This window comes from Cebus imitator, unplaced genomic scaffold, assembly GCF_001604975.1.
Source record: "Cebus imitator isolate Cc_AM_T3 unplaced genomic scaffold, Cebus_imitator-1.0 Scaffold92, whole genome shotgun sequence".
In the NCBI taxonomy this organism is placed as follows: Eukaryota; Metazoa; Chordata; class Mammalia; order Primates; family Cebidae; genus Cebus; species Cebus imitator.
The window spans coordinates 6,168,901-6,180,964 of NW_016107407.1; the positions used below are offsets into that span (position 1 = coordinate 6,168,901).

General features: G+C 39.4%; 1 protein-coding gene across 2 annotated transcripts in view; it reads left to right on the plus strand.

The window, feature by feature from the left end:
- Positions 1-12,064, plus strand: part of LOC108309226 (mitochondrial poly(A) polymerase) — a 37,759-nt gene that overhangs the window by 16,100 nt on the left and 9,595 nt on the right. For both annotated transcript variants that reach the window (XM_017535433.2, XM_017535434.2), the window contains exons 4-6: positions 1,608-1,832; positions 7,979-8,190; positions 11,719-11,945. In XM_017535433.2, coding sequence (XP_017390922.1) covers positions 1,608-1,832; positions 7,979-8,190; positions 11,719-11,945 — 664 coding nt within the window. The remainder of the gene's footprint in view (positions 1-1,607; positions 1,833-7,978; positions 8,191-11,718; positions 11,946-12,064) is intronic.

Consider the following 12,064-nt stretch of genomic DNA (forward strand, 5'->3'; position numbering starts at 1 on the left):
GATGGCGTGATCTCGGCTTACTGCAACCTCCGCCTCCCAGGCTCAAGGGATTCTCCTGCCTCAGCCTCCCAAGTAGCAGGAATTACAGGCAGCAGCAACCACACCTGGCTAATTTTTTGTATTTTTAGCAGAGACAGGGTTTCACCATGTTGGCCAGGCTGGTCTCAAACTCCTGACCTCACATGATCCATCCTCCTCGGCCTCCCAAAGTGCTGGGATTACACGTGTGAGCCACCAAGCTTGGCCTCTTTTATTATTTTTGAGTTGAATGCTTAGTTCAGTTATTTTATTTTAATTTTTTTGAGACAGAGTCTTGTTCTGTCACCCAGTCTGGAGTGCAGCCGTGCAATCTCAGCTCACTGTAGCCTCAAACTCCTGGACTCAAGTGACCCTCCCACCTCAGCCTCCTGAGTAGCTGGGACTAGATATGTATGCCACCATGCCCAGCTAGTTTTTGCATATTTTTAGTAGAGCCAGGGTTTTGTTATGTTGCCCAGGCTGGTCTCAAACCCCTGAGCTCAAGCAATCTTCCCACCTCGGCCTCCAAAGGGATTACAGGTGTGAACCACTGTGCCTAGCCAGTTGATATTTTCAGTGTTAGTTTCAAATAAGAGCATTTGAAGCTATGTTTTTTTTTTCATTTCAGATACTTTACACAGTTTCAGTGTGGTATCATTTTAATGCCAGTCTTCTAGCGAATAGACAGGATTGTTATTCTGAGAAACTGAGAGGTGCTGGGCCTTCATTACTTAAGTGTTTCTAGTTTTTCTTGCCCTTTAACATTGGTCTTTCATCCCCTTGGGTTTAAGATGTCTACTGTGTGGTTGTTCTGACCTCTTCTGGGGTGTGCTAGTACCTTAATTTTCCTAAAACAATACTTTATACTCATTGCTTACAAAGTTTTAATTCTAGCCAACTTTTATTTTGCTAGTGGCATTCCTCAGAGCTTTTGAAAATTTTTAAATATTATATAATTTATTTCTTTAACGAAATAGAGATGAGGTCTTGCTGTGTTGCTCAGGCTGGTCTCAAACTACTGGCCTCATGTGATCCTCCCGCCTAGGCCTCCCAAAGTACTGGAATTGCAGGCATGAGCCACCATGCCCACCGGCCTCCTCAGTGCTTTTTAAAGAGTATTTTTTTTAATCCACTTTTAAGACTGAGCAAAAAAATATTGCATATTTCTTTTTTCTTTTCTTTTCTTTTTTTTGAGACAAAGTTTTGCTCTTGTTGCCCAGACTGGAGTGCAATGGCGTGATCTTAGCTCACTGCAACCACTGCCTCCTGGGTTCAAGCGATTCTCCTGCTGCAGCCTTCCGAATAGCTGATATCACAGGTGCCCTCTACCATGCCTGGCTAATTTTCTATTTTTAGTAGAGGTAGGGTTTCTCCATGTTGGTCGGGATGGTCTCCAACTCCCGACCTCAAGTGATCCGCCCCCCTCAGCCTCCCAAAGTGCTGGGATTACGGGTGTGAGCCGTTGCACCCGGCCTTGCATGTTTCTAAGGTAGGTCTCCAAAGCTACCAAATCTTTTGAAGTAAAATGGTAACTCTTTTATATGACCTGTACGTTTTCTATCTTTTGTTGTTTTGTTTTGGCCAGCTAGGTTGATGATCAGCTGAACACTCTCTTGAAGGAGTTCCAGCTAACAGAGGAGAACACTAAGCTCCGATATCTCACCTGTTCTCTTATTGAAGACATAGCAGCCGCTTATTTCCCGGACTGCGTAGTCAGACCCTTTGGCTCCTCAGTGAATACTTTTGGGAAGTTAGGATGTGACTTGGACATGTTTTTGGATCTCAGTGAAACCAGAAACCTCAGCACTAACAAGGTAAGTCTATTTCTTTTGACCACTGTAATCATTTAAAGTTAAGAAAGTAGAAAAGGAAAATCTTTGAACTTAAAAAATTATAACTGTTGATTTCTAAATTTATTAAACATTATGGTTAAAGAATAAGGTATATTTGTTATGATTCTTTGGAATTGTATCCAGCTGAGATGGTAGGTCAAAAAAGAAAAAAAAATTAAAGAAAAAAGGAATTGTAAAGTCTTTCTTTGTATTGTTCTATGTGATAATTTTTGTGAATATTCTGTACATATGCAGTAAAATAGTTATTCTTCTCAAGGGTTCAGAAGCTTTTCAGTTAGGTCAGAGTTGCCTGTTGTGTTATTCAAATTATGTATCTTAACTAATTTTTTCTTTTAAACCTTGCGATCTAATTACTGAAATATTTTTACATCTCATGATTCTTGGTTTTGTTAACTTTTCTTTAAAATGCTTTTGATTTTTGTTTTATCCAAAGGCTATATTAGCTACATATAGGTATATGATTATTATATTTACTTGTTGGATTGCTTTATTATTAGACTATATCCCTCATACATGTTGTTTTCATCTCTATAAATGCTTTCTTCTTAAGTTCTATTTTATTTGTTAATATGGCTGCTTGTTATTTGTCTCACATGTCTTCTGTTTATTTTCAGCCTTTATATATGTTACTTTATTTTGGGTGTATCTCTTATAAACAGCAGTATGCTTTTACCCCAGTCTGTCAGTCTTTGAGTTCAATATGTTTATTGTTACTCTGATCATTCTTGGACTTATTTTTCCTGTTTTATTTTTTTATTTCCTATTTTCTGTACATTTTCTTTGCTTTTTACTCTGACTGAGGTGGAGTCTTGCTCTGTTGCCCAGGTTGGAATCCAGTGGTACAATCTTTGCTCACTGCTACTTCCGCCTCCCAGGTTCAAGTGATTCCCCTGCCTCAGCCTCCTGAGTAGCTGGGATTACAGGCGCGCTACCATGCCCAGCGGATTTTTGTATTTTTTTTAGTAGAGATGGGATTTCACTTCATTGGTCAGGCTGGTTTCAAACTCCTGACCTCAGGTGATCCACCCCCCTCAGCTTCTTACAGTGCTGGGATTACAGGCATGAGCTGTCGTGCCCTGTAGCTTTTCACTTTCTTTCTTCCTTTTATTGGATTACTCCTACTTTATTCCTGCACTTCCTCTTTACCCCTTTTTTTCTCTTGCAAATTTGGATATTATTTCATCCATTATGTTCTCTCTAACATGCATGCCTAACAAGGTAAAGTTAACCAGTATCTCCTCCATCCTCCCAAATAATATAAGGAGCGCTTTAATTTAATTACACTGTTAAAAAGGCTATGTGTTTTTGTTTTGTTTTGTTTTTTTGAGACAGTCTGTCTGTCGCCTAGGCTGGAGTGCAATGACACGATCTTGGCTCATTGCAACCTCTGCCTCCCCGGTTCAAGCAATCCTGCTGCCTCAGCCTCCCTTATAGCTGGGACTGCAGACGTGAACCACTATGCCTGGCAAATTTTTGTATTTTAGTAGAGATGGAGTTTCACCATATTGGTCAGGCTGGTCTTGAACTCCTGACCTCAGGTGAACCACTGTGCACTGCGCCCAGCCAAAGCTGTGCTCCTGGGACTTCAGGCACATGCCATTATGCCCGGGTAAATTTTATATTTTTAATAGAGGTGGGGTTTCGCCATGTTGGCCAGGCTGGTCTTGAACTTCTGACTTCAAGTGATGCACTCGCCTTGGCCTCCCAAAGTGCTGTGATTGCAGGTGTGAGCCACTGCACTCAGCTCCCCCTTTTCTTAAATAATTCTAAATAAAAAGACTAAATCATAAAATAAAATTTGTGTTTTTTGGGGAAATAACACAAAATTTCCATGACAGCTGAAATTAAAATAGTTTATTTCTAGATATTCTGCTGCGTGTGTGTGTGTGCACACACACTCGTCCTTGGTTAGTGCCCTATGTGTGTACTTGATGTATCTACTGTGTCAAGTGAAGAACTGAGCATCAGATCCTGAAATTTCTGCCTGAAAGTGACACTTAAAACCTCTGATCGCATTTCACTGGCCAAAGCAAATCACATGACTTTGCTTAACCTTAAAGGGACAAGAACGTGAGGTCTTCCAAAACCTTAAAGGGACAAGAACGTGAGGTCTTCCAAATGCCAGAAAGGTGATGCAGAACATTTAGTGAGCAGCTTCAATAACTACCACACTCCTGCTCATGGTTCACAGTTTGCCAGTTTCCTGCACCCAGTCCCATTATTCAGACCTATTTTTTCTTGTCATTTTCACTTCCATTACCTCAAAAATTTTATTCTCTCATTTATAGTACTTAATTTTAAAAATCTCTATTGCCTTTCTCCTGAGTGATTCTAACCCTTCTGTAGCTTCCGAGATTGAGTCCACTGTGACTCCTCCTGATGTAGTCTAATACTCCTTTCTCAGTTGACCTCATTTTGCCATTGTGAGATTTATTTGACCCCACATCTGTCTTTACTTTTGTTTGGATTCCTAGTCCTGATATAAATTGTGTGTGTTTGTATTTTAAAATAGAATGGACAGAGAAATAGGTTATGGAGGTAAATTATAACAAACTGGCTAAGTAAGAGTCTTGAAATTTTAATTTTTTAAAGGAAATTTATTTTTTAGTCCTTTTAATATAAAAATAAACAACAAATCAGTAGAGAAAATACCACGTTTATGGGGATTGTTTGCATACAGTAATGGATTTATTTAATCTATTTTTTTCTGATTATAAAGTGACAGATACAGAAATATATAACAGAAGTGTCTCTGATGGCTCCACTGCCTCCAGAGATAACCCTATGAATAATTTAATATATTCTGGATTTTTTTCCTTTACATATAGAAATGCTTGGGGGAAAAAAAGAAAGAAAAGAAAAGAAAAAAACTCCAGAAGATAATCTTTACAGATGATAACTTTATCTATACAAATTATAACTTGATTTTTTTCTTCATTAGTAGTGTCTTGGCAATTCGGTCTACTGTATTGTCCTCAGTGGCTGCAAAATACTCCACTGAATGAATGTATCGTAGTTTATTTAATCAGTCGTCTTTTTGTAGATAATGAGGGTGGTGTCTTTTATTCTCCTCTTTCAGTGAAAGTGCCAAATCCTAGGCACTAGACCACCAGGGAACTTTTCTCCTGTTTATTGCCAAATATATATTAGTTAATATTCTTTGATTATACATAGCAGAAATAACACAAACTAGCTTAAATAAAGAGGTAGAGGAGGCATCACAGAACACAGGGCCAGGAATATGGAAGTCTTAGGAAAGGACTAGAAGTAAGAAGTGTAAACCATCAAGAACCGGGAAGTGGCTGGGCCTGGTGCTTCATGCCTGTATCACAGCACTGTGGGAGGCTGTGGCGGGAGGATCGCTTGAGCTCAGGATTCAAGACCAGCCTGGGCAACATAGGCTGGGTGAGACCACGTCACTACTAAAAACAAAAAATTAGCCAGGTGTGGTGGTGTGTACCTGTAGTTCCAGCCACTCTGGAGGTTGAGGCTACAGTGAGCTATTTTTGTACCACTGCACTCCAGCCTGGGTGGCAGAGCGATATCCTCCCTTTTTTTTGAGTCTCACTCTGTCACCCCAGGCTGGAGTACAGTGGCACGATCTCGACTCACTGCAACCCAGGCCTCCAGGGTTCAAGCAGTTCTCCTGCCTCAGCCTCCCAAATAGCTGGGGCTATAGCCACCATACCTGGCTAATTTTTTTTTGTATTTTTAGTAGAGATGGGGTTTTACCATGTTGACCAGGCTGGTCTCAAACTCCTGACCTCAAGTAATCTGGCTGCCTTGGCCTCTCAAAGTGTTGGGATTACAGGTGTGAACTGCCACACGCAGCCTATGATACCCTGTTTCAAAAGCAACAACAAAACAACCCAGGAAGTGTTCTGTTCCTGTCTACATATTTTTGCTTCATTTATTGCTTTCTCCCTGTCCTTAACTCCTTCCTCCCCAGCCCCAATGATTTTCTTTACTTTTTCATGCTTATATAGATATGCCTGCCCCAAAGCTTCTGAGTTAGATGTTTTAGCCACATGGTTGCCTCTGAACCTTAGTTCCGGTTCCCAGTAACCAGTTCCCAGTAGAGATCTCCAAATGAATGTGGGGTACACTCCTGCAGTGCTTAGATCAGCTGTCTTGCCCAATCCATTCAGCTGGAAGGAGGGGGATAGATTTCCATGGTAAATAAGCATTGTTGGAGCCTTCATCCCTTCAGGAGGAATGAATTCTAGAAGAAGGAAAAGTTGTTTTAAGCTAGATAAAACTCCCAAAAGGTGTATAACCACATGATTAGTACTGCGGTGAGTGAACATCTTTGGAAATTGGTTCACCTATGCAAATATTCCTTTGACATAATTTCTTTCTTTTCTTTTCTTTTCTTTTTTTCTTTCTTTCTTTCTTTCTTTTGGACATTAATAGCAGCTCTCAAGGAATGACATAATTTCTAACCATTTTAATAGCCAACGTATTATACAAGTTTCAGTAGATATGGACGGGTTCTACAAGAAGTATGTCCCTTGTTTACACTCCTGTCAACAGTATATACATGTTTTCCCATACCCATTAGTTCTGGTCACCAACCTGTTTGTCTTTGTTGGGCTAAAAAATAAAAAATCTCATTGCTGTTTTAATTTCTATTTAGTTTCTAGAAAATATGCACAACTTTTACTATGGCTTTTAGCCATTTTTATTTCTTCTGTCAATTTTTCTTTGTCTTTTTTGCCCATTTTTAGAATGTGATGGGTTCCCCCTTTCATTTGCATAAAACTGTCATAAATTACCGGTTTGTATGACATGTGTTACTTGCTTTGTTCTTTAGTAGTGATTATATGCTTTGCCTTAAGGTGGTTTTAATTTTTTATGCAATCCTACTACTTTTGTGTCTTCTCTAAATTTGTGGTATGCTTACAGAATCCTTTCCTACTCTGATTGTAAAAGCATTAACTCTTTGTCTTGTAGTACTTTACTGATGTACTTTTTACATTTTAGTTTTTGATCCATGTTGAATTTACTTCAGTTTTGTTTTTTTTCTGAAATGGAGTCTTGCTCTATCACCCACGCTGGAGTGCAGTGGTGTGATCTCAACTCACTGCAACCTCCATCTTCTGGGTTCAAGAGATTCTCCTGCCTCTATTTTTAGTAGAGATAGGGTTTTACCATGTTGGCCAGGCTGGTCTCAAACTCCTGACTTCAAGTGATCCGCCTGTTTCTTCTGTCTCCCAAAGTGCTGGGATTGCAGGTGTGAGCCACAACACTCAGCAAATTTAACTGAGTTTTAGTAATTTTTTTTTTGAAATGGAGTCTCACTCTGTTGCCCAGGCTGGAGTACAGTAGTGTGATCTTGGCTCACCTCAATCTCTGCCTCCTGGGTTCAAGCGATTCTCCTGCCTCCACCTCCCAAGTAGCTGGGATTGCAGGCACTGGCCACCACACCTGGCTAATTTTTTTTGTATTTTTAGTAGAGATGGGGTTTCACCATGTTGGTCAGGCTGGCTTCAAACTCCCGACTCAAGTGATCCACCTGCCTTGGCCTCCCAAAGTGCTCTAGGAGTATAGGTGTGAGCCAGCATACCCAGTGAGTTTTAGTATAAATAACAAAGGATCTAGTTTATTTTTTTCATGGCCACTTAACTCATTTGTTGAATAGAAATTTTCCCCTAGTAATTTGCAGTCTTAACTATTAAATATTAAATTGCTATATACAAGCCTATTTATACTGCCTGTTTTCTTCTACTGATACACTATTCTTGTGCCTGTACTTCCCCACTGCTGTGGGTTTATAGCATAGATTATAATGGCCAGTTAGAAAAGGGCAAGTGTATGTTCACTGAATGTATAGAGTGAGTGGTTCTGTGCATAATATTACTTTATGATTCGTATTATACTGTAGGTCATAAGTTAATTACAAAAACCAGTGATTGTTCAAGTTAGTGCTTTGTATTCCTCTCTATTCTGGAGAAGCAAAAGGCAACTGAGGACCTTTTAAGTTTGCTTTTGGCTGTGATTTCATGAAGAGTTTTGCCAGCAATGATTTAGAGCATCCTTTTACAAAAGTTTATTAAGAAATTGTTTTTTACCAAAAGCTCCTATTTAGAAATGTTCTGATTTTTCAGACCTCAGGAAATTTTCTGATGGAATTTCAAGTGAAAAATGTTCCTTCCGAAAGAATTGCAACTCAGAAGATCCTGTCTGTGATAGGAGAGTGCCTTGACAACTTCAGCCCTGGTTGTGTGGGTGTGCAAAAAATACTAAATGCACGGTGTCCACTCGTGAGGTTCTCACACCAGGCCTCTGGGTTTCAGTGTGATTTGACTACGAACAATAGGTACCATCTCTTACCGTTTATTATTTTAAATATGAATATTCTAATGTATTAGCGTAGTTCTTCTCATACAGAAACAGTGGCTTTGAATCTTAAACATGCGTGAACGATAATTTTTAAAAATTTCGAACACTTGGATTGAAAAGTAAGAAATCTTTTATATTATACTTGTTGATAATTTGGTGTTCCTAAATAGTGTTAGGATATTGTGTTACAATGGTCACATATCTAACCTCTAAGAAGAAACGTATTTCATTATTCTTGTGCAGCCTGGTAGTGTGTAGTGTGAAAGGTGCCTGCCTTTTAGCATGAATTTCTGATGGCAAAAAAAAAAAAGTAAAATTAAAAAAGAAAGATTCCTATTTATACTATAAGTCTTCTAAGAATACTTAGAAAATAAAATAACCACTTGAATTTGACCTTTGAATTGCCTTTAGATATACAGTCAACTTTGTATACTAAACAAATGTCCTCTTTACTTAGGTCCAAAGTGGTCAGAAGAGCTTAAGACTGGATGGTTTTTGTTCAGCCTATGTACATTGTATTATCCTAGTGATTTGTTTGCTAAAAACAAGTGGAGTGGGAATAAATACTTTTGTACTGATGACTTTTCCTGGATTCATAACAGGGAAAATTTATTTTATTACTATTATTATTTGAGACAGAGTATTGCTCTATTGGCCAGGCTGCAGTGCAGTGTGGCTCATGATCTTGGCTCACCTCCACTTCCCAGGTTCAAGCTATTCTTGTGCCTCAGCCTCCCAAGTAGCTGGGATTATAGGTGCGTGCCATCATGCTGGGTGAATTTTTGTATTTTTAGGAGAGATGTGATTTCACCCTGTTGGCCAGGCTGATCTCGAACTCCTGACCTCATGTAATCCATGCATCTTCGCCTCCCAGAGTTCTGGGATTACTGGCGTGAGCCACTGAGCCTGGCCCACAGTAGGGAAAAATTTCTTAATTGGGGAGTTTATTTCTTAAATTATCATCGCACGAGTTCAATTTCTCTATAGTTATTTGTTAGATAAGTAATCATTACTGAAAATAGATTCAGAAAGTCAAGGCTAGAGCAGTTTTGATTAAACTCATGTTCACCAACAAGCCAATCCTCAGTACTTGTGGATTTCTCTCAAGTCAAACTTATGGAGTAAAGTCTGTGATTTCTTGTCAAATCTTAATATAAAAAATAAAGATATATACTATACTTTTTATCATCATTATATTTTCTTTATAGTATGTAAAATAGGACAAAATGACATTTATATTTGTAATTGTGTTATCTTCTTTATATCAGATACTTATGCTTTTTGATATTTATTTTTAGCTTAATTTAGCTTCATTTTCATAAAATAATCACCATGAATTTCTAAGTTGCTGTTTCTTCTTTATTTATTTTTTTTTTTGACACATAGTCTTGCACAGTCACATAGGCTGGAGTGCAGTGGCAGGATCTCGGCTCACTGCAATGCAACCTCCGCCTACCGGGTTCTAGCAGTTCCCACCTCAGCCTCCCGAGTAGCTGGGATTACAGGCACACTCGATCATGCCTGGCTAAGTTTTATATTTTTGTAGAGACGGGGTTTCACCATGTTGGCCAGACTGGTCTTGAACTCCTGACCTCAGATGATCCGCCCACCTCGGCCTGCCAAAGTGCTGGGATTGCAGGTGTGAACCACCACGCCTGGCTTTGTTTCTTCTGTTCTTTTTACTTTTTAAATGTAAATGCCATTTTAGAGACGGTTTTAACTTGATGCTGTTAAATTATTTTTTGTGCCCTCTGTTGGTTCTTTGAGAAATTGTAAGACACGTTTTGATCAGTAGGAACTTAATATTTTTAATTTAATTTAATTCTGTTTTTACTTTTTTAGAGACAGCTTCTCACCCTGTTGCCCAGGCTGAAGTGCAGTGGCGTGATCAGAGCTCACTGCAGCCCCGAACTCTTGGGCTCAAACAATCCCCCTTTCTCAAGCCTCCCGAGTAGCTAGGATTACAGATGCATGCCACCACACCTATCTTTTTTAAATTAAATTTTTAAAATTTTGTTTTTATTTTATATATACGTTTTTTATTTTTATAGAGACAGGGTCTTACTGTGTTACCCAGGGTGGTCTCGAACTCCTAGGCTCAAGCTATTCTCCTGCCTTGGCCTCCTAAAGTGCTGGGACTATAGGAGTGAGCCACCATGCCCGGCCAACAAACACCTCTCTATCTTTATCAATATTATGTATGTATATGTGTGTGTGTGTGTGTGTGTGTGTGTGTGTGTGTATGTATGTACATGTATATATGTATATGTATATATAGTTTGAGATGACATCTTACTCTGTTGCCAAGACTGGAGTGCAGTGACTCAATTTTGGCGCACTGCAGCCTCGACCTCCCTGGGCTCAGGTGATTCTCCCACCTCAGCCTCCCAAGTAGGTGGGCCTAAGGTGTGTGACACCACACTCAGCTAACTTCTGTATTTTTTGTAGAGACAAGGTCTCATCATGTTTCCCAGGCTGGTCTTGAACTCCTTAGCTCAAGCCGTCTGCCCGCTTCAGCTTCCTGAAGTGTGTGACATCACAGGCATGAGCTACTGTGCTCAGCCATTTATTAATAATTATAAAGAGCTTTGTGTGTTTTACTTATTATTTAAAATCATGTTTAGAAACTTTGATTTAAAAATTCTAAGTTCTATAACATTTTCTTTCTTTTCTTTTGGAGGTAGGGTCTTCCTCTGTTGCCCAGGCTGGAGTACAATAACGTGACCTCAGCTGACTGCAGCCTCCGCCTCCTGGGTTCAAGTTATTCTCCTGCCTCAGCCCCCCAAGTAGCTAGGATTACAGGCATGCATCACCACACCCAGCTAATTTTTTTATTTTTAGTAGAGATGGGGTTTCACCATGTTGGCCAGGCTGGTCTTATCTCCTGACCTCAAGTGATCCACCCGCCTTGACCTCCCAAAGTGCTGGGATTACAGGTGTGAGTACCACACCTGGCCCTAGATCTACATTTTCTTTTTCTTTTTTTTCCATTCTGTCACCAGGCTGGAGTGCACTGACTCGATCTCAGCTCACTGCAACCTCTGCCTCCTGGGTTCAAGCAATTCTTGTGCCTCAGCCTCTTGAGTAGCTGGAATTACAGGCGCAAACCACCGTGCCTGGCTAATTTGTTGTATTTTTAGTAGAAAAGGGGTTTCACCATGTTGGCCAAGCTGGTCTTGAACTCCTGATCTCAAGTAATCTACCCGCCTCAGCCTTCCAAAGTACTGGGATTACAGGTTTGAGCCACCGTGCCCAGCCTATATTTTAATTATCAATTTTAAGAGGATTAAGAGGATGTTTTAATGGTAATAATTGTATTTGATATTCAACCATTAATACCAAATTTTATATTGCAAATTCATAATGCTTTTGATTGCCTAATATGATGTTCTGAATATATTCAGATATAAGAGGATGTTTAGATATGTTTCCTGGCATATGTTTAATTTTACCCTTGGTTTATAATTTGGGGATTTGAAAATTTTTCTGTTTTTATTTTTTGAAGGATTGCCTTGACAAGTTCTGAACTCCTTTATATATATGGTGCCCTAGACTCAAGAGTGAGAGCCTTGGTGTTCACTGTACGATACTGGGCTCGAGCACATTCACTAACAAGCAGTATTCCTGGTGCATGGATTACAAATTTCTCCCTTACAATGATGGTCATCTTTTTTCTCCAGACAAGATCACCCCCTATTCTTCCAACACTGGATTCCTTACAAACCCTAGCAGGTAAGACTAGAAAGAAAAACTTCTCCATTTTCTTTTTCTGATGTTAGGAGCAAATATAATTACCATGTGTTACCAAAGCCCTGTCTATTTTTCTCTTAGTCACAAAGTTTGTCTTGACT